The following is a 20,902-nucleotide window of genomic DNA, read 5'->3' as shown; positions in this document are numbered from 1 at the left end:
GCATCTCAGACTTCTGCTCTCTTAGCTTTATCTCTCTCTTCCAAACTAGCACCCCTCTCCCACATCTCACACCATTTTCTTAATTTCTAAGTTATAGGGGAAAGTAGGAAAGAGGGAAGTCCATGGGCAAGTGGGAGGAACTGTGGTCCAGAGAGCAGAGTCCAGGGTTAAATGCTCTGGGTCACCAGAGGTCCTGGATACCTCCCCTCCACTCCCCAATGTGACTCCATTCAGCTCACTCAGGCTTATGGGCCCAAGCACTTTCTGAGGTTCTGAACTTTGTCCAGTTTTCTTATTCAGTTTTACCCCAAAGACAGATTTTTTTCCAAGGAGGGCAACACTGGAGATCACATGTAAAAAAAATTTGATAAGTATCTTGGCCTTTGATTTTCCACAGTTGATTCACAGCTCAGTGGAGCAGGCTGAACTCCTGGATCCTTCAGAAAAGGTTGTGGGAGCAAACAGACAAGAATCCTCGAGAAAATACAAAGGGTTGGCACACACATTGCAGGAGCCCCACGCCTGCTCTGAGGGGCGGGCAAGGGGAGCAGATCAAGATGCTTAAGGCATTGTGGTTCTGTGGGTGCCAAGATGGGGCGCAGGAGAAGACCTGGAGCCACCAACCTCTTGTTTTATGGGTCTGTCTGCCCCTTCTTGGAGTTCAATCCTCTCCCAGCCCCTCCTCAGGCAGGGGGACTTTGGTATCCAGTGCCTCTGTTACAAGATCCTGGGGCTTGGAGGTAGGAGCTGAGAAGCAGAAGAAGTGGGGCAAAGTGATGAGAACTCCACTTCCTGCCAGAAGGAAGGCCCCAGCTACCACAAAAGAAGCTGTGTAGTTGCCTGTCACATCCCGGAGGTAGCCTAGGTTCAAGAGAGAAAAAGAATACACATGGGTGATCTGTTTCCTGGGACTGATGGCTCTGACACATTTTGGGGTGGAGGGATGAAAATGATCCTTAACCCATCATCTTGGAAGAGTTCAGACTGGGTGAGTGTGAGAACTCTGGTTTCCCAAGGGGCCTCAAAATGTCACTTCAACTACCTTCCTGCCTTCATAAAGGACCGCCAAACTAGCCAGTTTAGGGCATCCCCAGATTTGGGGATACAGATCGAATCAGCCACACCTGTGCCTTTCTTTCCCTTCCATGCCTTCAGTTAATAGTTAGAGGAAAACATTAAGGGTCTGGAGGTTCTGGCTTCTGAAGCGTGGGGAACTTTGACCAGATGGCTCAGGCCCCTGGCCTGGGGCCCAGTGGGCCAAGGGAAAAGCCAGGCACTAGCATGCTATGTCTGGCGGAATCCTCTGAAAACCCCAGCTGTAGGTACACTGCCAAGGGTGCCTCAGAGGTCCTCTTAATCTTTCCACAGCCCCAGTTTCTTTCCCTCAGACCTGTTTCAAGGCTGCTGTGACTGACCATATGGGCTGTGTATCTACCATGGCAGAGGGCAGTATTAACATATACTATATCAATTCCCCTCTGCACCCCCCATGGTAAAACACAGCAGCCATGGCCCACCTGGAAATCTTATTCCCCTTACCTGACAGAGGAGCCCCCAGCAGCCCCCCGATGCTTTCTACCATCTGTACCAGTCCCAGGCCACAGTATATCTTTCCAGTCCCCACCAGTTCAGGCAGCACGGAGAAGGCCACTGGGGTCAGGGCCCCTGATGTGAAGCCGTAGGCCATAGTCAGGGCCACCAAGCCAGTGGGCGCGTCAGCCACAGGGTACAGGGCCAGTATCACCCCAGTCAGGGTGGTCCAGAGCATCAGGAGTCTTGCCACAGGCCCTGGGACAGCATCGCCTAGCCACCCAGAAGCCACACGCCCCACAAGGTCAGAAATAGCCGCCACCGAGAGGAGGAAGGCAGCTGGCAGTGGGTCCCAACCCAGGTCCCGAAGATGGGCCACCAGGTGCACGTAGGGAATGAAGTAGCCAGTGTTGATCAGGGTGAGGGCAACGGTGTAACGGAGGAAGGGGCCGTGACGCAGGAGGGAGGTGATCTGGGCCCCAGGGCCACCCACAACAGGGTCCTCAGCCAGGGAAAGTGGACGGAGAAGAGCACCGCAGGCCACCAAGTGAAGGGAGAGGGCCGACACCAGCAGTAGGGCCCCCCGCCAGGCATAGTGGTTGAGCAGCCATTGGAAGAGTGGGGCAAAAGCAAAGGAGGAGAGGCCCACGCCCGTCAGTGCCAGCCCCATGGCCAGGGATCGCCGGCGAGAGAAGTAACGGGACAGGCAGGCCAGGGTTGGAGTGAAGGTCAAGGCCCAGCCAGATCCTGTCAAAAAGGAAGAAATGGGGGTTGAGTTGAGGACCCCTTAAGGAACTCAGAACACCCAGTCATCCCAACACTGCCCAGCAACAAAATGGAACACAGGCCTAAATTACAACCCTGGTTCCATACTTTCTAGCTCTATGACCTTATGTACCTTAACCTCCTCACCTCAATCTCATCTGCAAAATGGAGGTAATGTAACTTAGCGGACTCTGGAAGCTTAGAGACAATGTTTGTAAAGTCAATACCACAGAACTTTGGAGTTAGACCTGGGCTCTACCATTGCTGGCTGTGTGAACTTCATTTGCCAAACTGCATAAGCTTTAAAGACTTTCCGCATCTGTAAATAGGATAATGATGTTTATTTCACAGCCACAGTATCTTACACAACTTTACAGTAATTCTTCCTTTTACATTCCAATTCCACTAGTTCTTGCCTTGCATCTTTGAATTTCCTGATTTCCCCTAACCTGTTTATCACTTTAGTTACCTCTGTTAAGAATACCCTTCCAGGCAGAGGTGCTAGCTAAAATTTTCTCTGAGAGTTTCCCCTAAGTCCTTCGGAAGGAGCAGGAAGAAGGTAAAAGTCCTGAGGCCAAAAAGACTCAGGTTTTGACTCACCGGCCCTGCTCAGGGTCTCACCTGAGAGCAACCCAATACTCAGGTACAGGTGGGTTAAGGAGGTAGCAAAGGAGGCAAGCAGCATCCCCAGTGCAGTCAGGATACCCCCGGTCATCACCGCAGGCCTGGGACCGAACTTCGTGCTCAGCGCACTGCCCACTGGACCTGGAGAAGAGCAAGAGTTCTGCGAGAAGATCTCAGGCGTCCTTCTCCAGCACCGCTCCCCCTACCCATGTCCTTTACTGTCCCCGCATCCCCCACTCCCTTCCGAGGGTCGAGGGACACAGGACTCCGGACCCGGGCGCAGCACTCACTCCCAAACTGCTGCACCGCGATTCCTATGGAGGCGATCCAGGAGACTCGCGCGGCCGGCTCTTCAAACGCCGCCACAAATTCCACAAAGAAGACGCCGAAGGAACGGAGCACCCCGAACACCAGCGCCGACTGGAAGAACGCTGAGAGTACCACCATCCATCCCCAGCCCCCGTCGGGGGGCTCGGCCCTATAAGCCATCTGGGTGGTAACAGTGCTGCCTCTAAGCCCCTTCCGGAGCGGAGCTCTGGTCGTTCCACCTCTGCCCACCCACCCGGCCGGACAGCTCGGGGCCGCGCCGGAGAAGCGAGGGTGGCAGAGAGGAAAGTACCAACGAGGGCTTGAAAGGTGCAGAGAGGCTGCGTGAGACGCCTGCGCTTCTCCCCTATTGGGGGCGATTATAATGGGGAGATCAGGCCCGCGCTGGCCCCGACGTTCAGCGCCGGGGGGCGTGGCTCCGGTGGCTTCAAATCTGGAGTCAAGGCCTGGGCTGGACAGACGCGGGAGGGGCCTGAACTGGGCCCCACCCCTGAGGTGCGCGGGTCTCCAGGTGGCTTATCTATCTTATCATTGAAAGAGTTAGCACCTGGCCAGCAAGGGTCTGCATCCCTGTCCGAAGCTCACCAATAAGGACGCGGGACTCCTCAGCAGGGGGAGGAGCCAGAGGGGCGGGGCGGAGTTTAGAACCTGTCTTGTACTGGGCAATGAATGGGGCGCATGCGTGCAGAGGGGACTTTCGGAGGCCAAATAGTTGGGCCCCACGTGACCCAGGGGTGTGCTCTGCTGCAGCTTCTGTCTCCTGTCCACCTAGCGGGCTAATTTGACCGGATTTCTGCAGAGATGCGCACGTAAGGAGTCCGTGGGGGTTAGTAGTGGGTAAGCTGGTTCAGGAGAGGAAAACATATTTAATAAGGGGTCCATGAGTTGAAACGCGGAGCGGGGGTGGGGGGCGTAGAGGGATTATAAGATAAGATTAAATCTAGATGCCTGGATCCCGGAGAAGGTTCAGAGGCCAAGGAAAGAGAATGGGCTGTTGGATTCCTGGCGTATATTTCTGTAATGGGAACTTGTTCCTGTCCCTTCTGTTCCCACTAACAGGAAACCTACAGATCATAGAGACCAAAAATAACTGGGCAGAGGAAGTGCATCTGTGAACTCACTCAGAGCCCCACCAGCACCCGTCTCCAGTGGGGCTGGAAGCTTTCCCTCTGCCCTCTGGTAACAACCACTTCCTAACCACATTTTTCGATCCCATAGTGGGATAGACTAAAGAGACAAGCCATGACCACTGGTACAATCAGCCCTTCCTTCCCAACCAGTACCCAGTTCCTCCAACCTTATGTAGCACTAATGATTTGACTTCAAGCTCCTTAAAACACTGACCTTGACATCTGAGCTCAAGGGGTCAGACAAGTGGGGCTGGGGTGGGGAGGGCGGCTGTATAATTTTAAAAAGCATATTGAGCCTTATACTTTTTTATATGTGGGAAATAAAAATGGTCATACCCAAAAAGTTTTTTTCTTTCTCTCTCTCTTTTTTTGTAAGTGGAGCAGAACTTTGACCGGTAAGGACTATATCAAAGATGCAGAAGTTGGTATGGCTATATAACATAATAGTTAAGAGCACAGTCTGTAGAATCAAATTGTGGTTCCAGTCCTGGCTTCATCGCTTATTAACCTGGCCAAAATACTGAATCTCTCAGTTGGTTTCCCTACTTGTAAACTGAGGCTAATAATAATTCCTACTTTTAGGTTGTCAGGGGGATGAATTGAAAATCTATACACTAAAATGCCTTGGGCTTCCCAGGTGGTGTTAGTGGTAAAGAACTTGCCTGCCAGTGCAGGAGATGTAAGAGATGTGGGTTAGATCTCTGGGTCAGGAAGATCCCCTGGAGGAGGGCATGGCAGTCTACTCCAGTATTCTTTCCTGGAGAATCCCAATCTCTCTTGTGGATAGAGGAGTCTGGTGGGTTATAGTCCATAGGGTCACAAAGAGTCAGACATGATTGAAGTGACTTAGCATGCACATGAAGCAGGAGATATGTAATATTAGTGGGTCTTATTTTAAACAGGGGATAAGCCATAGAGGGAGGGGAAGGGAGGTTTTCCTTTAGTTTGTTTTGTGCTTAAAAAACATCTAACCCATGTCATGGGTTTTAAAAGACTGAGACACACAACCACAAACTATAAATGCTGGGAGGAAATTATTCCTTCCATGTTAATGGACTTATTTCACAGATGAGGAATTTTAAGTCCAAGAGGGAGGTAATTTATCAGAATTAGTGACCCTTCATCCTCTGGGCAGAACAAGCTGTGCATCCAAGACACACAGGACAAGAGAAAGGGTAGAAGAGAACTGAGTACTAGGCACTAGATGGATTCCAAGAAATCACTGCTGGGGGACGGGTAGCACTGGCACACTGGCTCTAACCACATGGTCTTCTCACCACCACCTCTAGCATCTGTTGTCCTTAGGGGACCCAAGTCCTATCCATTTTCCGTGGTGGTAGGGGGTGTCCCAAGCATCAAGTTCCCCTGCACAGATGCATCCCCCAGCATCTTGGTATTATTTGTGGCTTCCTGGTTTCTCCCTGCTACCTCCACATCTCAAGGCAGGAAGTGACTTAAGAGCAGCAGGATGCAGGTGGCTCCGGAGAGACTTCATGAAGTCACTGGTTCCTACACAATGAGCCGGAAGGCAAGGGCAGGGAAGGGGAGAACAAGGGCTGCTTAAAATGGATGGGACAGTGGGATGGGCACAAAATCCAAGATGGTATCCATGAAGAAGAACCCTCTTTCCCCAGTCCCCAGATCGCCACAGGCAAGAACCCAGGACACAACAAGCAGCACAGAGAGGCTTCTTTATTCCATGATTCTGGTCTTGCAAGATCTAACATCTCCACCCCCTGGCACTCTCCACCTGCCCATCCAATATGCTTAAAAATATATATATATATATAGTTTCTTCTCAACTCTTTCCTCTGCTTTCCCTCCCTCCTTCAATTCTGCACTGAGGTTAAGAGGGAAAGAGGGAAAAGAGTAGCTTTCTAATCAATCCCCAAGTGACAGCCACTAGGACTGACCTGTCTTGAGGAAGCTCCATCCCACAAATTCAAAGTGCTTCTTACCCTCTACCCCATGTCCCTAAACGAACAGGCCCCAGAGCAACAGGGGCAGGACTGGTAATACTTCAGAGTATCACCTAACATTCTAGATGCTCCACACAGTTAAGAGACAACCCATTTCTAACTTTCTACCTACTTGGCCTAAACCAGAGACTGTGTCCCTCAAACAACCTCTTAATCCTACGGGAGACTTGGTCAACTAGATGGTCCATCAGTCAGTCTTTTAAAGCTTTAATCCCAACACTAATCTCGATCATAATCCCAACTATAGCAAATCCATAATGGAACTCAGCCCCTTTTCTGTCCCTGTGGAAGGTTCTAGTGCTTTCACTGGTTCCAGACAGGAATGTAGTGACGGGAAGACCAGGTCACACACTCAGCTTTTCTAAGGTAAGAAAGTTACCAAGCACCTGTGACTTCTAGAGGCAAAGAAATCTCTGAAATCTGGACACTTGCCAGAAGATGTCCAAATACCTACTAAAGGAAGAAAAGGTCATCTCATGTAGAACCCCCAGGGAACATTCTAACCCAGATGGCTCTGCAGTAAAGGAAAGGTCATAGTCTTTACTCAAGATAATTCTCCCCTAGATCATAGCATTCTTAAGAGACTGGGAAGACTCCGAAAAGATTGCATCATTTCTGATATGGAATTGCAGATCTCTCCTGCATAGAGGGATCAACTTCGTGCTAAGAACAGGCCCCTACAGGGAGGATTGTGGGCTCAGCTCAAGCTCCTGGGTGAGTTCTATCAGATAGCCAAAACTACCATGGAGCTAAACCTAGGTGGCCAGACTAATAGGACAGTCAGGGGCCTAAGAGAAAGCCTCTCAAATCATCCCCCAATTTCCAGGACTGACAAAGGCCCCACACCCACTGCCTCCAGGAGGTATGTATTACCTCCATTTCATCATAGGTTCTTGGAAGAACAGAAAAAGTCTATATCCAGTGCTAGCCTGCTAGAAAACCTACAATATTCAGAATATTTGAGAGGGTTCCTGACCCAATTCCACAAACCCACATGTTCCCAGAGCTGCCCTAGAACAAATAAAGGTTCCAGACCTAGAATTGAAGGGGAAGGGCACAGGGAACTCTTTTCTCCATTTTAAACAAACCAACGAGCAAGTGGGAAAATAACAATTCTAAAGATAAAAGTTGGACAATAATAATATAAAACACTCAAGCCAAAGGAGGCAGCCAAGTGCTAATCTCTGCCAGCAGAGCTGTGACCTCACATTCCGAGTTTCAGGTCACTTTTGATCACACTTGTAGAAGAGGGACATGGGAAATGCAAGAGTATGAAGGCCCTGGTGCCACCCAGAAGCCTCAATAAATTATATTTACAGATAAATCAAATGAGACGGGGGCTGCAGGTGGAGGCCTGATTCCTTAAGGAAATCAGGCTTCCAGTCTCTCCGCTCCAGCTCCTAGCTTGTTCTCTGCTCAGAAACAATATCGATTGCGGGGAAGAGGTTTTGACCAGCAAAACAGAGGCAGATCAGGCCAGGATCTCCCACCCCTGCTCCCCGCAGTGAGAAATTAAAGGTGGTGGCCGTCGCTGATATCCAGGGGCCTCGCACACCCCCACGCCCAAGCCTGGCAGCGAACCCAGGCGTGAGCCGCAGCTTTCCGTCTTCCGGGAAGGGAGTGGGGCCGGGGCGGCACTCGGCTAGGGCCCCCCTAGAATGTGGTAGTGCACTTTGGTGTTGGTAGCAGCTCCGTGTTTCTGGCGCAGATGTAGCCGAAGTTGACTCTTGTGCCGGAAATGCAGACCACAGGGGTCGCACTGTAAGATGACAGCCGGGTCAGGTCTCTTCCCCACCCACGACCACCTTTTAGATGTTAAGCGAGGGAGAACCGCCCAGCACTCCACCTGAGAGAAGCTCTTGGGGATATAGGGAAGCCTCTTGAGTCCCCACATCCTCCCAAATGCTCAGGGGAAGGCCTAGGAGGCCCCCTTCAGCAAAGCGTTTTTACACCTGTCACCTCCTCTCCAGGACTGCGCCCCGTCCAGGAACCTAACTTCTACACCTGCCACCCCTACCTTCGGCCCCACCCCTTCCTCACAAGGACACCGCCCACCTAGCCTCGATCTAAAGGCCTCCAGGCCCGCTCCTTTCAGAGCCCCGCCCGTCGGTAAACAGGAGGTAATTCCAAGGCTTTGGGCTAGGCCAGGTCCGGTACTCACGTGGTAAGGCTTCTCTCCGGTATGGATGCGAACGTGACTCTTGAGGGTCTGTAGGTGGCGGAAGCGAGTCCCGCAGGTGGGGCAAGGATAGGGCTTCTCCCCGGTGTGGATCAGCACGTGCGCGCGCAGATGCGCTACCTGGGAAAGGAGGGAATCTCAGACCGCGCCCCTGGGAGGTACGGAACCCTCCCCATTCGGCCCATCTCGTCCTCTCGCAAATTTGTCTGCGATCAGGCTCTGAAACTGTCGTACCTGTACAAAGCGCGAGCCGCATGTCTCGCACTTATAGGGCTTCTCTCCCGAATGGATGCGGCTATGCGTTTTCAGGTTAGCCGGCCGGTTAAAGCGGGCTCCGCAGATGGAGCAGTGGTAGGGCTTTTCCCCTGGAGGCGGGGAGGAAGGGAGGTCAAGGAGAATAGCAGTGGGCACCAAGACCAGGGTCCTCTCCCTGCTCCTCCCCTACCTGTGTGCACCGTGCGGTGACTGGCCAGGTTGCCCTTATAGCGGAAGGCAGACCGGCAGAGCTGACACTTGTAGGGCTTGTCCTCATCCCCAGAAGCCACGGGGTCCAACCCCGATGAGCACCCAGCCACAGCCTCACAGTTCTGGCAGCTGAAAAATTCACCTCCTGGGGAGGGGGTGAGTCATGACAACAATACCAGTGAATTCTCAGACCACAGGGTAGCAGGTTTTGTTTTGTTTTGCCCCCAATTTACTGTTAAGGCTGCTGAGGCTCATTTGACCTGCTCTGGGCCATACGGTTATTTGAGAGGACAAGCCAGGATCTGTCTCTATGTCTGTATAATTTGAGAGTATTCTGCTAATCACTCCAATAGTGGTGGTAGGAGGTGGAGGCCCTTACTTATGGGTGGAAGTTTCTCTTTCTCTCTTTCTCTCACTCTCTTTTTTTTTTTAAATTTTAAAATATTTATTTCTTTGGCTGCATCAGTCTTAGTGGAGGCATGTGGGATCATGCCTCCCTTTGACCAGGGACTGAACCCAGGCCCTCTGCATTGGGAGCATGAAGTTTTAGCCACTGGACCACCAGGGAGTCCCCCCTCTCTTCTCTCTTGCACCACCCTGGATGACAGCTTGCCAGAGAGGCTTTGCCAGCCCTGGGCTGACCACTCAGCCCTGGATGGGAACACGCCAGAAGTTCCCAAACACTGCTGCTCATTGGAAGCTTTAAAAAAATACTGATGCCTGGCTTCTACTTGCAGACATTCCGATCTATGGGGTGTGACCTGCACAATGGGATTTAAAAACACTCTCTAGGTGATTCTAATTTGAAAATGGACTAGGCCTTCCCTGAGGTCTTTTGGCCCCAACTGGCCTTGAGTAGCCACAGGAGAAAAGCCAAGGGGGTAGAAGGAGAGGCTCTTACCTGGTGGTGGATGAGCCCTCCCAGAAGGTGACCCAGTGGTCTCTGGAGCCTGGGGTGTGAGCTGATGGCGGGTATTGACTGGAGCCTCACATTTGAACTGTACAGCGGCAGCAGTTGGAGAAAGCCTAGGCAGATGTCAAGGCCCAGAAAAATGATTAGGAGACATCATATGGTGGGGTATTGACCAATGTACCCTATCCAGTTGTATTGCCAAGGGCGTACCTCACCAAGTAAGCCTGGCCTCTGGCCAGCTCCCTAAGGTGAAGCCCACTCCCTCACTTCCTGTTACTGATCACTCAGGCCCAATGGTTGTGCCTCTTGAGCTGAGGCTACTGCTACAAATTCTGGGGTTGGGGTGGGATGGGGTGGTTTCCAGTTTCTGTACCTGCTCTGGGGACTGGAAATGGGTCCTTCTTCACTGCTGCTGCTGCTGGAAGCCTCATCTCCACTGGGGAGCCGGGCCTGGGAGCAAAGTTGACCAGAACTCTCCCTCGCCAGGCTCCCTGCTTGGGAGGCCTGAGAGTTCAGTATGATGAACTTGTATTTTTTCCAGTTGCAGGCCTTGGGGTCTGGGCTGTGTGGACTTGGGGGCCCTTGACTGCAGCTGCGAGACTCAGTAGGTGGGTCAGGGTGCCCTTCCGAGCGCCTGGGACTGCCTGGCGGAGGGGCCGTTGGCGGCGTGGGGGGTTCTGCCTCCAGGGGCCGCAGAGATATGCCCAAAGGCTCATAGCTGAGAAAAAGTGCGATGGACATTAGTGCTATTCCCTAATCTTGGCCTCTGCCCTTGACACCTGGGATGCCATTTCACCCACGAGGAACACCAAGTTGGGGCTCCCTCACCTGGCCTGGATGAAGCGGTGGCATGCCTGGACCACATGCTCCATCTGCAAGTAGGTGGCGGCCGCGAGGACTGCTGGTGCGGTGGCCGGAGAGAGACGTAGGCGCGAAGTGTACATGAAGTCCAGAAGGGGAGCGAAGCCCCCGGCTTCGGGGCCCCCGGGCAGGGAGAGCATGTCTACCCCTACTCCTGCACGGCCTCGGAAAATTGAATAGAAGAAGCCACTGGAGAGAGGGAAGATATGTCGGGTTAGGGGCTGGGGAACCAAGGGGAACTCTACCCTGTCGAAAGCCCCGCTCCTATAAGAAGCCCCGCCTCCCTAACTCTCACCCCTCCCTCAATTCCCTGTCGCTCCGCCTCCTGTTTGTGGACGGCTTGGCTTCCGTGGCCTCCCAAAGACCTTATAGCCCCGCCCCTTTCCCATTTGGTCCCACCCCACTCCATGAGCCACCCCTCGAACCTGCAGGCAATAAGAACTGCCTTGTGAGCTCGAAGGGGTTGCCCGCCAACCAGCAGCGTGACGTCAGTGAGGATCCCGCGCAGGCGCAGCTCATTTAGGTTGCCGAGCACGTCGGAGGAGTGGCGAGTAAACTCGCGGACGTAGCCCAGCGCTCCCTCCGGGGTAGCGGTGGAACCCATAGCGACGGAGGCCTGCGGGTGCCAAGGAAAGGGCTCAGGGATCCTTGTCGTCCCAAGACGCCTTCCCTTCCGCAGTTTGCCTCTTCCTCCTGAGGTGCAGGGGAAAGCCCCCGGCCCCGGCTCACGCAGTTTTACTTAATTCATCTCGTTCTGTCAGCCCTCAACCTCAGTATCGACCGATTTCCTCCTCTAAGATTCCACAGCGCTTGGAGCGAGTTGAAGTGTCCCACACCGCTGCGTCGATGGCAAGCGTTGGGAATCCAGTCTGCAGCGCCCTTACTTAGACTCCCAATGCCCTTCCAGTATCCCCATTTCCCCTCTGCCTCACCGCGAGCCTGGTCTCAGGTGTACGATCCTGCCTGGAGACCCCAGACGACCTGTGGTCCTCATCCCTCCATATCCCAATCGAAGCTCCCTTCCCCGAACCACGAAATTCCACTCTCTAGTCCTGGATCCCTAGTTTAGCCCAATTTCTGGGCCTCGGTCTTCCTACCATCAACAAGCCCCAACCCTCTTAAGGGACCCAGGAGTCTGCCTCCCTCAGTCTCTGGTTCTTACCCCCGTCCTGCAGGGGCTTCAGCTTCTCTTCTCAAGGGGGGCGGGGTCTCTCTCCCCTCTTGGCCTCGGCTCCTTTATCTGGCCGGGATGTCGGGGGCGGGGGTGGAGGTGGGGTGAACGCCTGGGTCTGTATCCTTCCTTCCTCGCTTTCCAGATGGCGAACCCGGGGCGGGGTCTCCGGCTCCAGGGCGGGACCTCGGAAACGCTTGGGTGGTCGTAAAGTAAGGGGTCTTGGGCCACTGAAAGTGGAACCGAGGGTGGGACATTGATATTGGGGAGGAGGTTGGGGATGTTGAGATGGGAAACATGGGTGACTAAGTCGTTGGGTGACTTAGGTCGTCGGGGGACCCAGGACAGCGAAAATTTACGTGTTGGCTTTAGAAAGGAGCCTCTTACAGGAGAGTGAATACAGCAAACCCCTGCCCCTGCAATGTACGGTATTAAGGAAGATTGAGGGGAGCCCAAAGAAACACCGGGTTTGAGGAGGAGACGGTGGGCTCCCGTGGGGTCTCAGACAGGGAGGGTGTGGTCATTCAACAGACTTCTCTAGCGGGGCCTGCAAAAGAGGGGCTCTGACCGGGCGCGATAGGGAGGGGGCGGATATGATTTCTAGTTCGTTTCCTTTCATTGTCCTGCGACCGGACGGCTCCGCCAGCTGCTTCCCCTCGAGGAGGTGGGGAAAGCCCCGGGTGGCGGCCGAGAGACGCTCGAGAGACCTAGGGTCCGAACTTTTCGCTCCCGACGCTCTTCTGAATCCTTTTAGGGATCCAGAGAGGCAGATTCCCGCCCAAAGCCTGCTCGCCCTCCCCCAGTCCCAGCTCTTTAGGGCCTTGAGCACCCGCCCGTCGGCGACGCTTAGAGGCTGGCGGGACGCCGCGGTCCAGCGCGGCAAGCAGGCGAAGCTCGGCAATGTTCGGCTCCTTCCACGAGGGGGCGGAAGAGCACTAGCCTCGCCGCGCCCTTCGTCTCCACTCGGCTGGGGGTCCATTCATCCGGGGGCGCAGGATCATTTAGGTCTGGGCGGTCATTCTCCCCTTCTTTGCTCGCATTTACTTTGTCCAGGGGACTAGGGTTGGGCGGAGGGAGGGAGAGTTAGGCGACAGAGGGGACTTCCCTCTGAACCTGGGGTTCCTGCCTGGGGTGAGAAATCCGCGGACTTTGGGAACCAGAGAAATGAGTGGGACAAAGAGCCAGGGTTCTGAGTCCTGGGAGCCCAGGATTCTTATTAACCTAGAGGCTATTATCTGTATTTAGAGGTGATTTTTTTTTTTTTTTTTTTTTTTTTTTAGTGAACGTTAATGTAATGGCTGGATGTCGTCACCGACTCGATGGACCTGAGTTTGAGTGAACTCCGGGAGTTGGTGATGGACAGGGAGGCCTGGCGTGCTGCGATTCATGGGGTCGCAAAGAGTCGGACACGACTGAGCGACTGAACTGAACTGAATGTAAAAGTTAGATACACTGAACCAACAGAAGAGGAAAGGGAGGGTCTCAGGGTAACAAGGGAGAGAGGGCAGAAGGGGCTGATAACCCCAATTTAAGTCCCTGATCTGGGAGATAGGCACGGGTCACACCCTCGTATTTTGTTTGGGGAGATGAGATTCATTTGGAGAACGGAGATGAGGTTCATTTGGATAACGGGGGCCAGAGCTGAGTCTAGCTGCCTTGCATTTGGGCTCAGGAACGTCTACAATTGCCCAGTAATGACTGGCCATAATCTGTGGAGCTGCTTATAGAGACCTGAGGCCCTCCTCTTCAGAACTGAGGATGTCTTTATTTGGGTGCAGGAAAGAACTGCTGAGACATTGGGAATGGGGAACTAGGGATTCGAGATGGTGTGCTGGCTTCTGCAAATGAGGGTTACTTTGGTCTCTGCCCAGTTGGAGGTGGGAGTTAGACCTGCGGCTCCTTTGGGATCAGGGTGGAGTTACTTTTATGTTATCTGGTCTATCTGTCAGATGTGGGGTGTTGAGTTACTGTGATCATTCTGGGCCCTGAGGGCTGCATTCAGGGTTGAGGGTCAGTAGTAAGTCTGAGGTATGGAGCTGACCTTGGGCTTCCCGGTGGTTCAGTCAGTAAAGAATCTGCCTGCAATGTAGGAGACCTGGGTTTACTCCCTGGGTCGGGAAGATCCCATGGAGAAGGAAATAGCAACCCACTCCAGTATCCTTGGCTGGAAAATCCCAAGGACAGAGGAGCCTGGTGGGCTTTAGTCCATGGGATTGCAAAGAGCTGGGCACGACTGAGTGACTAACACTTTCATGGAGCTAATTTTGAAGCTATATTAGTTCTGGGATTCTTACACCCACAGTCAGCTAGGTGTTCTTCGGAGATGGATGAAAATTTGGTTTAGGGTATTCATAGTCATTGGTGTATGTGGACAATCTGATTTCAAGTACAGTAATCATGGTGGGTTTGGGGTACAGTCTGATGGGGGTACCAGATAAATTTTGAGGTTCAGATTATATTTGGGGGGTATGAAATTCAATTTGGGGCTTTTATTAGCTTGAGGTGGAACATAATAGGAACCTGGAAGCAAGTTTGAAGGCCTTCTGTGATTGTGGGTCTTTGCCAGGGAGCCAGGCTTTATATTTGAATGTTGTGCAAGTTTGAAGGCCTTCTGTGATTGTGGGTCCTTGCTGGGGAGCAAGGCTTTATATTTGAATGTTGTGCAAGCTTACTTTGAGGAGGGGGATATTTCTATGTATGCATGAGAGCCAGGAGGCTTTTTCCAGGGGGAAAAACAAGGTGAGGGCTGAGGGTAGGAGACTACAGTTTTGGGGTGTCCTTATTTTGGGGTGTTTTGCCACTCCTTGTTGCATTTGTTGAAGCTGAGTGGTAGATCATGATGTGAGATTGATTTTAGGGTTCACTTAATTTGGACTATGATAATGGTTTGGGATATCCTTTGCTTTTAGCTCCCTCTCACCCTAGACTCTAGAAGTCTCTTTAGTGAACCTCCAAATATGCCCAAGATTTGATGGAAGAAATTTGGAAAGGGAGTCTATCTCCTTTTATTTTTATGTGGCCTGGATAGATCTGAGGGAGAAAAGGCGGTTTCAGATTCTGAACCCCAATTTATTAAGGGCACACACCTCGACTTAGGGGAAGGCGGGGGGAAGTGGAATATCGTGGTCAAGTGGACACTCCTGACTAGGGCAGTGCCATTGAAATTGTGGCAAGGAGAGGTGGTGATGAGGTACAAGGAGGTGAATCTTGTACCCTGATTTTCTAGGATAAGAGCCCCAAACAGAAAGCAGACAGAGGACTGGGAGTGTGGGTGAGATGAGGGGGGGTTCCCCACGGCAGCAGGGGCTGGGGGGTAAACCAGGCCAGTTCTGCACACCCCGGTCCCTGCTCTCTTCGGCTCTCCTCCCCTCTCTCCCTCCCACCGCCCACCCCCCCAACCCAAGGAAAAAAAAACTGCCTGTGCAACAGCAATGGCAGATTCCAATCCTCCAGGCTTTCCTAAACCACCACGGAGACCAGCCAGGGGGGAGGGGAAGGGAGGATCGGGCTTTCCTGCTTCCCTAAGACTGGGGCTATGAGCTTGACCTCCTGGCCCCTAGCCCTTCGAGGAGTGCCCCCCTCCCCCGGCCTGGAAGCCAGGTGTCCTGGACCCTAGCCCCCGAGCGGGGGGGCCTGGAGAGACGGGAGGAGGAAGGAGGGAGTGACTTCCAAAATTGGCATCGGGACAGAGCAGGGCTGGCGGGAGGCAGGTGAAAGACGGAATTTTCCTGAAAAAACGGGGGGATCTGAGGACCCCAAATTTGGGGAGCTAGTCCAGGACCGTCCTGCCAACATCCTAGATTTTTTTGGGATTTTTTGGGGCCCCCGGGACCCCTCTAGATGGGGTGAGGAATGTAGTGTTGGGGGAATCTGACTGGGGCACTGCAGCTGCCTCTCCCGCCGAGTTGGAGACGGATGGGCTGGGACGGGTTTGGGGGGGGTGTCCCCAATTCTGACTGGAAGTGGAGGAACCCCCTCCTGTGCTCTCTTGTGGGGGTCCCCCCTCCCTAGGGCACTCCCCACTCCCTGAGCCAGCCGAGAGGAAGGAGGCCAGCGATGCGACTGGGGCGGCTCCTTTCTCCTGCACCCCAAATGTGAGGGATGCACCCCAAATTTTGTTCCCTTCAAAATAGGGGACCAGGATCTCAGGGGAGAGTAGCTGAGGTAAGTGGGGAGGAAAGTGTCCCCTGTTTTCAGGAGAGACGTGGCGGTTGGGGGGGAGGTTTGGAGGTGCGTGCTGGGGTGGGGTTGGGCTTTGTCAGTCTTGAAATTGGGGGGATGATTGAAGAGGCTTTCTCTTACACCCCGAAACTGTAGTCCCCCAGATGGAAACCAAAGACTGAGACCAGAGGGCCCCCCAACATCCCCAGCCGTTAGTATAGTGTTTGATTTCTGTTTCATCCATCCCCACAAAGGCTCTGCCGAGGATGGGAGCTGGGGGCAGCTGTTCAGTTTTGGGGTTATGGAGGGGGGTGTGAAGAGCAGGAAGCCTTGGCCGAATTTGATGTGGGACAGATAGGGGTCTCGTCTGAGGGGGTCTGGCATCCCCCGGGGCCTAAAAAGACTGCTTACACCACCATCTTAGATCTTTTTGATTGCTAAGAGTTTTGGGGGGTGTGTCGGAAGGGGGGGTGGTAAAGGGAGGATAACTTTTGGGTTTTAGAGGATATTATTTTGATTTGCGGAAGGGATTTTGGCCCTTGGATTTTGCTTTCTGGGGGGTGTTTTTTAAAAATCAAGTCCTGGACAGGAGAAAAAGGCTGAGGGAAGGCCTAGGGTGGGGGTGGGGAGAGGCATGTTTGTCAGCTTAAACGTGGCTTTCTGGGGTGGGCCCGCCTTCCTGGGCCTGGTGAATAGGCTGGTAGGGGTTGTCGCGGGGGGTGGGACTTGGGTCCTGGGGGGCCATGAGGAGTGGGGACAGTCCCGGGGGTTGAATACCTGGCCCCCAGGTCCAGAAGGCCCTCTTCCTGGGCCCTGCTGCTCCCCTTTCCCCCTGGCCTCCATTTCCTGCCTTTGGCCTCCATCTTGTGGCAGGCCCAGGGCCCAGGGCGACTTCCGGCCCCCCTCTCCCAACCATCTTCCGGCCCCACCACCTCTGGACTGCCAACTCCCAACACTGCTGTCCTTGGCCTTCTGTCTTTCCTTGCTTTCTCTTGGGTTCTGACCCAGGCAGGGGAGGAACGGACACAGGAAGCCTTGGGTCCCTGCCCTTGCTGAGTCGAGAGGCAGTCTGTTGGTCCTCCACAGTCATTCCCTATTTCCTCAGATCCCACCCCCCCCACACACTAGGGATCCCTTGAGCAGAGTTCCTACAGGGAAGATGGTTCCAGTCTTACTACACTGTAAGCTCACCCCATAGGCCCCTCTCCCTTCAGTTGTCTGCTCAGCTCCTAGCTCTAGTTTCTTGTTTTCCCCAACCCTTCTTGGGGCCATGTTTGCCTTTCAGCCTTCTCTCCCCACCCTTGGTGGTGGGGGGTCTTCACAGCACTGTCTTGTGCTCCCTTTCTCTCAACCCACCCCAGTCCTGCTCCCGCCCCAGCAGCACACTGTGGTTTGTACGGCACTGTGGCCACGTCCAAACCACACTGTGGTGTTAGAGCGAGGGTGGGGGAGGCACCGCTGAGGCTTGGCCCGGGAGGCCACCCTGGAGAAGCGACACAGAAAACATCTGGGGCCTTCTGGTGAGGTGGGAGGTGGGGTGGGGTGGGGCGGGGAATGGGAGGTGTGAAAGCCCTGGAAGCTGCCCCTCTGAAGTCCCCAGAGCAGTCTCAGGAGTACTGGCTGCCAGAGACCCCGGAGTACGTCCTGCCTCCAGAGAGCAAAGTGGAGTCTTTGTTGCCCACGCCCAGCTCCCCTGGCTCTAGCAGCACAGAAATATTGGCACTGGGAAGAAAGCCTGCCAATATTGGCTGTGCTGCTCCAGGCAGGGTGGTGAGAGCTGCCGAGGAGGGGCTAAGCCGAGACAGAAGTGTCCCCCGTACTCCAGTAATGTCAGGCGGAAAGCACCAGGCTGAGAGGCAGATCTTTATTGTTTTCTGTATAAAAACATCCATCAGTTGCGGGGGGACCCAGGGGTTGGGGTGCAGATGCTCATACAGGAACAGCAAGGTGGGTTGCCCCTGGCAGCCTTTCCACCCTGTCACATGCAGGCCTTGCTCAGAGTCCCAGGCGATCCACAGGTCCAGGGTGAACAGTGAGAGGGGTCAGAGGTGGAAGGCTCAGCATGAGAGCAGAGGAGGATCAGCGGAGGTCAAGAGAAGGCCAGAATCCAGGGTCAGGCTGTCTGGAACAGGAAGTAAAATGGGCCGAGATGGAGCGAGTCCCAAGTAGGACTCCCGCCTCCCCAGAGCACCTGGCTCCTTACAGACCTGACTCTTGCATGCATAGCAAGGAACTTTCTCTTTCCCAGGTCACGGTAGGGGGCTCCTGCTGAGACCCTCCCCACCATCCCCCATCCCTTCAGCTGTTTTGGGAGGAAGAGGACTCCTACCCTGGTCGAAGTTGAGTTTCTTGGTTGGAGGAGTTTCTCCTAGCCCCTCAATATCCACCAGGTCACTGTTGGCGTCCGAGTCATTCAGAGCACTGAGTGTCACATCTGGGAGGGGGCACAAGCTAGGTACTAGGTTCCCTGATGGTTCTCCCCCCACCCCACCCACTTCCCTAAGTTCAACCTCTCCTTCCCTCCCTTCCCCACCCCATCCAGTTTCTGGAACCTTCACTAGGAGAGGAAAAGAGATCTGTCCTCTGACCAAAGCCCAACTCTCTCACTGAACCACGGATGGACATCTAATCCCCAGGCAACAACTCCACAGCCCTCACCAGCCTTCTGTTTCTTTATGGGGGGACCCCCGGCCTCGGGGACACTGGAGCTGCTTGGTGGAGGAGCAGTTGGAGGAGGCGACAATACACCAGATGCCACCTTCTTGGGCCCTTTCTTGGGTGAATCGGCTGGAAGGGGGATACCAGAGTCTTCATATACCTTTCGTTTCACGGTGGCCTTTATCTGAGCCCTAAAGAGATGAGACAGCAAGTTAGGAAGGGAGTCATAAAAAAGGCTTAGGGAATAAGGGGGTGGGGGCAGGGGAGATGGGCCACTCTGAAGGAACACTAGGGAGCCCCTTCATAGGAATCCAGGTGAAGGCTTCAATGACCTTTGCTAGGGTTCTTGTTTTCCTGGAAGCTTTGCAGCCAATGAGGGCAAATGGAGTATGAAGAGTGGAGTCTCTCAACTGAGGAGTGGGAAAGGCCCACCCCCTAATTCTCTTGTGGGAAAGATGTATGGATGTGGAAGGCTACCAGGTAAGCCTGGGTGACCTACAGGTTGATTGAAACTTATTAACAGATCCTGATCGACTAGTTCAGGATCATAATATCCCTGGAAACACCACAGGAGTGTTCAAAAGATCTGTATAAATAACCAGGGAATTCCTATTAGCAAATTCAGTTACTGGGTATCTTAAACTACTGGGTAACCTAAAACTAAATTCATGTAAGGTCCTGATGATCACAGCATTTTAGTAACTTCTGACCAATTGTGACAATTCTTTTATTCTTTCAGTTCTCGAGGGACTCACAGAGTAGGAAAGATGTTGAGCTGGAAGGGAGTTTGAGGAAGATGGAACAAATGGGTATGGAGGAAGAAAGCTGCCCACCCGCCCTTTCTCTGCCAGCCAGCCCTCCCTCACACTGTCCGTTCCTTGATGACACAGCTGATGTGATTAAGATCGTCCCCAAATCGCTTCACAGCAGCCCTCAGCATCTCTATCTCCGTCTCCGTCCACTTGGCACTGTCAGAAGGGGAGAGGGGAATAGCGAAAGTGGGAGGAGGAGGGATGTGGAGCCAGCCCACAGGCTACGCATTCCACAGCAACCAGCCTCCTCCCTGCAATGTCCGGGGCCCCTTCCATAAAGAGGTCCTCTTTAAAAAACAAACAAAAAAATTCTTAAGGCCCTGTGGGAACCCTGAGGACTCCCATCCAAACTATAATGCAACAACCTTAGAATAAAACGGCTCCCCCATCAACGTGAAACAGCTGCTGTAAACAGCCCACTGAAACTAATTCAACAAGTGGCGGGGGCGGGGGGTGGGGGGGGGAGGCGGGTGTCTTACAAACAGAACACCTAAACACAATCTGTTGCAATCTGACGGAATTCCACATGATTTGGGGTGAATGGGTAGTGGTGATGGTCTATGGTCTGCCAATGCGCAGCAGGACAGAATTGTGAAATGAGTCCGGATTACGAGCCTCAGTCTGTGGTTTATCTGTCATTCATTCATTCATTCAATAATCATTTATTAAGACCTACTCTGCGCTGTGCCAGGCACGAAGGGAAACTAACATCTGTCCCTGCCCTAGAAGAATGTCGGTGTCTGTGATCGAGTCCCAGCGTCTGCTCTCAGCGTCCAGGTCCCCAGCCCGGGCTCACGTACCCCGCGGGGGAAGAGTCGGCCACAGGATGCAGCTGCATCGTCAGCTCTCCGAGCTTCGTGAAGGCGGCGCCCGCCGCGGAGAAGATCTCTCCGACCTGGGGGCGGGGCAGCGTTACGGGGGGCCGGCGCACAGCCCCGCGCCGTCCCGCCCGGAGCCCCTAGCCCCACCCCAGGTTGGACTCCCGCTCGCCCCCCGCCCGGGACGGAAGAGCCGCGAGCCAACTGGGGGGCCCGCCCTCCCGTGGCCGCCAGGGAGCGCTGTCCGCGAGGGAGGTCGAACCTTTGTGGACGCTGACGTCATGGCCCCGAGCGCCTCCTCACGGAGACGCCGCCGCTGCCGCTACCTCGGAGCCGGGACCACGAAGAGCCAGGCGGTGCAACAGCTCCGGCCCCCGCGCAGGAAGTCCCGCCCCTCCCCGCAGCTGATTGGCTCCAGTTTGGGCGCTCACCGCCTCACGAGCCGCGGTTACTTAGGCCACCTCGGCGCGCGGGAAGGAGAGTGGAAGACACCGCCTCACTTCCGGCCC

The 20,902-nt window shown here is 53.9% G+C and overlaps 3 protein-coding genes and 1 long non-coding RNA gene across 8 annotated transcripts; 1 reads left to right on the top strand and 3 right to left on the bottom strand.

Annotated features, from left to right (window-relative positions):
* Nucleotides 1–5: 5 nt before the first annotated feature.
* Nucleotides 6–5,025, bottom strand: SLC16A13 (solute carrier family 16 member 13). Its single transcript, XM_027517518.1, has 4 exons — nt 3,210–5,025; nt 2,917–3,060; nt 1,540–2,277; nt 6–861 (listed from the first exon to the last, which is right to left on the bottom strand). Exons 1-4 carry the CDS (start codon nt 3,406–3,408, stop codon nt 662–664), a joined length of 1,281 nt encoding a protein of 426 aa, XP_027373319.1. The 5' UTR covers nt 3,409–5,025; the 3' UTR covers nt 6–661.
* A 1,025-nt stretch (nt 5,026–6,050) lies between these two features.
* On the bottom strand, nt 6,051–12,042 carry BCL6B (BCL6B, transcription repressor). 2 transcript variants are annotated; one of them, XM_027518111.1, is made up of 9 exons: nt 11,936–12,042; nt 11,199–11,389; nt 10,741–10,962; nt 10,286–10,630; nt 9,901–10,025; nt 8,980–9,144; nt 8,769–8,899; nt 8,517–8,654; nt 6,051–8,114 (listed from the first exon to the last, which is right to left on the bottom strand). In XM_027518111.1, the coding sequence occupies exons 2-9, from the start codon at nt 11,375–11,377 to the stop codon at nt 7,998–8,000; spliced, it is 1,422 nt and encodes a 473-aa protein (XP_027373912.1). In that variant the 5' UTR covers nt 11,378–11,389; nt 11,936–12,042; the 3' UTR covers nt 6,051–7,997. The 2 variants fall into 2 exon arrangements, with proteins under 2 accessions (XP_027373912.1, XP_027373913.1); XM_027518112.1 differs by lacking the exon at nt 8,980–9,144.
* A 3,609-nt stretch (nt 12,043–15,651) lies between these two features.
* On the top strand, nt 15,652–19,687 carry LOC113878534. Its single transcript, XR_003507017.1, has 2 exons — nt 15,652–16,108; nt 19,503–19,687. It is a non-coding gene; the product is annotated as an uncharacterized LOC113878534 (long non-coding RNA).
* C19H17orf49 (chromosome 19 C17orf49 homolog) lies at nt 17,955–20,855 on the bottom strand. 4 transcript variants are annotated; one of them, XM_027519710.1, is made up of 6 exons: nt 20,656–20,855; nt 20,376–20,470; nt 19,630–19,731; nt 18,764–18,954; nt 18,435–18,539; nt 17,955–18,223 (listed from the first exon to the last, which is right to left on the bottom strand). In XM_027519710.1, exons 1-6 carry the CDS (start codon nt 20,674–20,676, stop codon nt 18,219–18,221), a joined length of 519 nt encoding a protein of 172 aa, XP_027375511.1. In that variant the 5' UTR covers nt 20,677–20,855; the 3' UTR covers nt 17,955–18,218. The 4 variants fall into 4 exon arrangements, with proteins under 4 accessions (XP_027375511.1, XP_027375510.1, XP_027375512.1 ...); XM_027519709.1 differs by having other exon boundaries at nt 17,955–18,227; nt 20,656–20,785; XM_027519711.1 differs by lacking the exon at nt 19,630–19,731 and having other exon boundaries at nt 17,955–18,227; nt 20,656–20,787.
* Nucleotides 20,856–20,902: the final 47 nt, after the last annotated feature.

This window comes from Bos indicus x Bos taurus, chromosome 19, assembly GCF_003369695.1.
Source record: "Bos indicus x Bos taurus breed Angus x Brahman F1 hybrid chromosome 19, Bos_hybrid_MaternalHap_v2.0, whole genome shotgun sequence".
NCBI lineage: Eukaryota > Metazoa > Chordata > Mammalia > Artiodactyla > Bovidae > Bos > Bos indicus x Bos taurus.
Note: the sequence above shows the minus strand (reverse complement) of the source record. Positions and strands in the feature narration are given on the sequence as shown.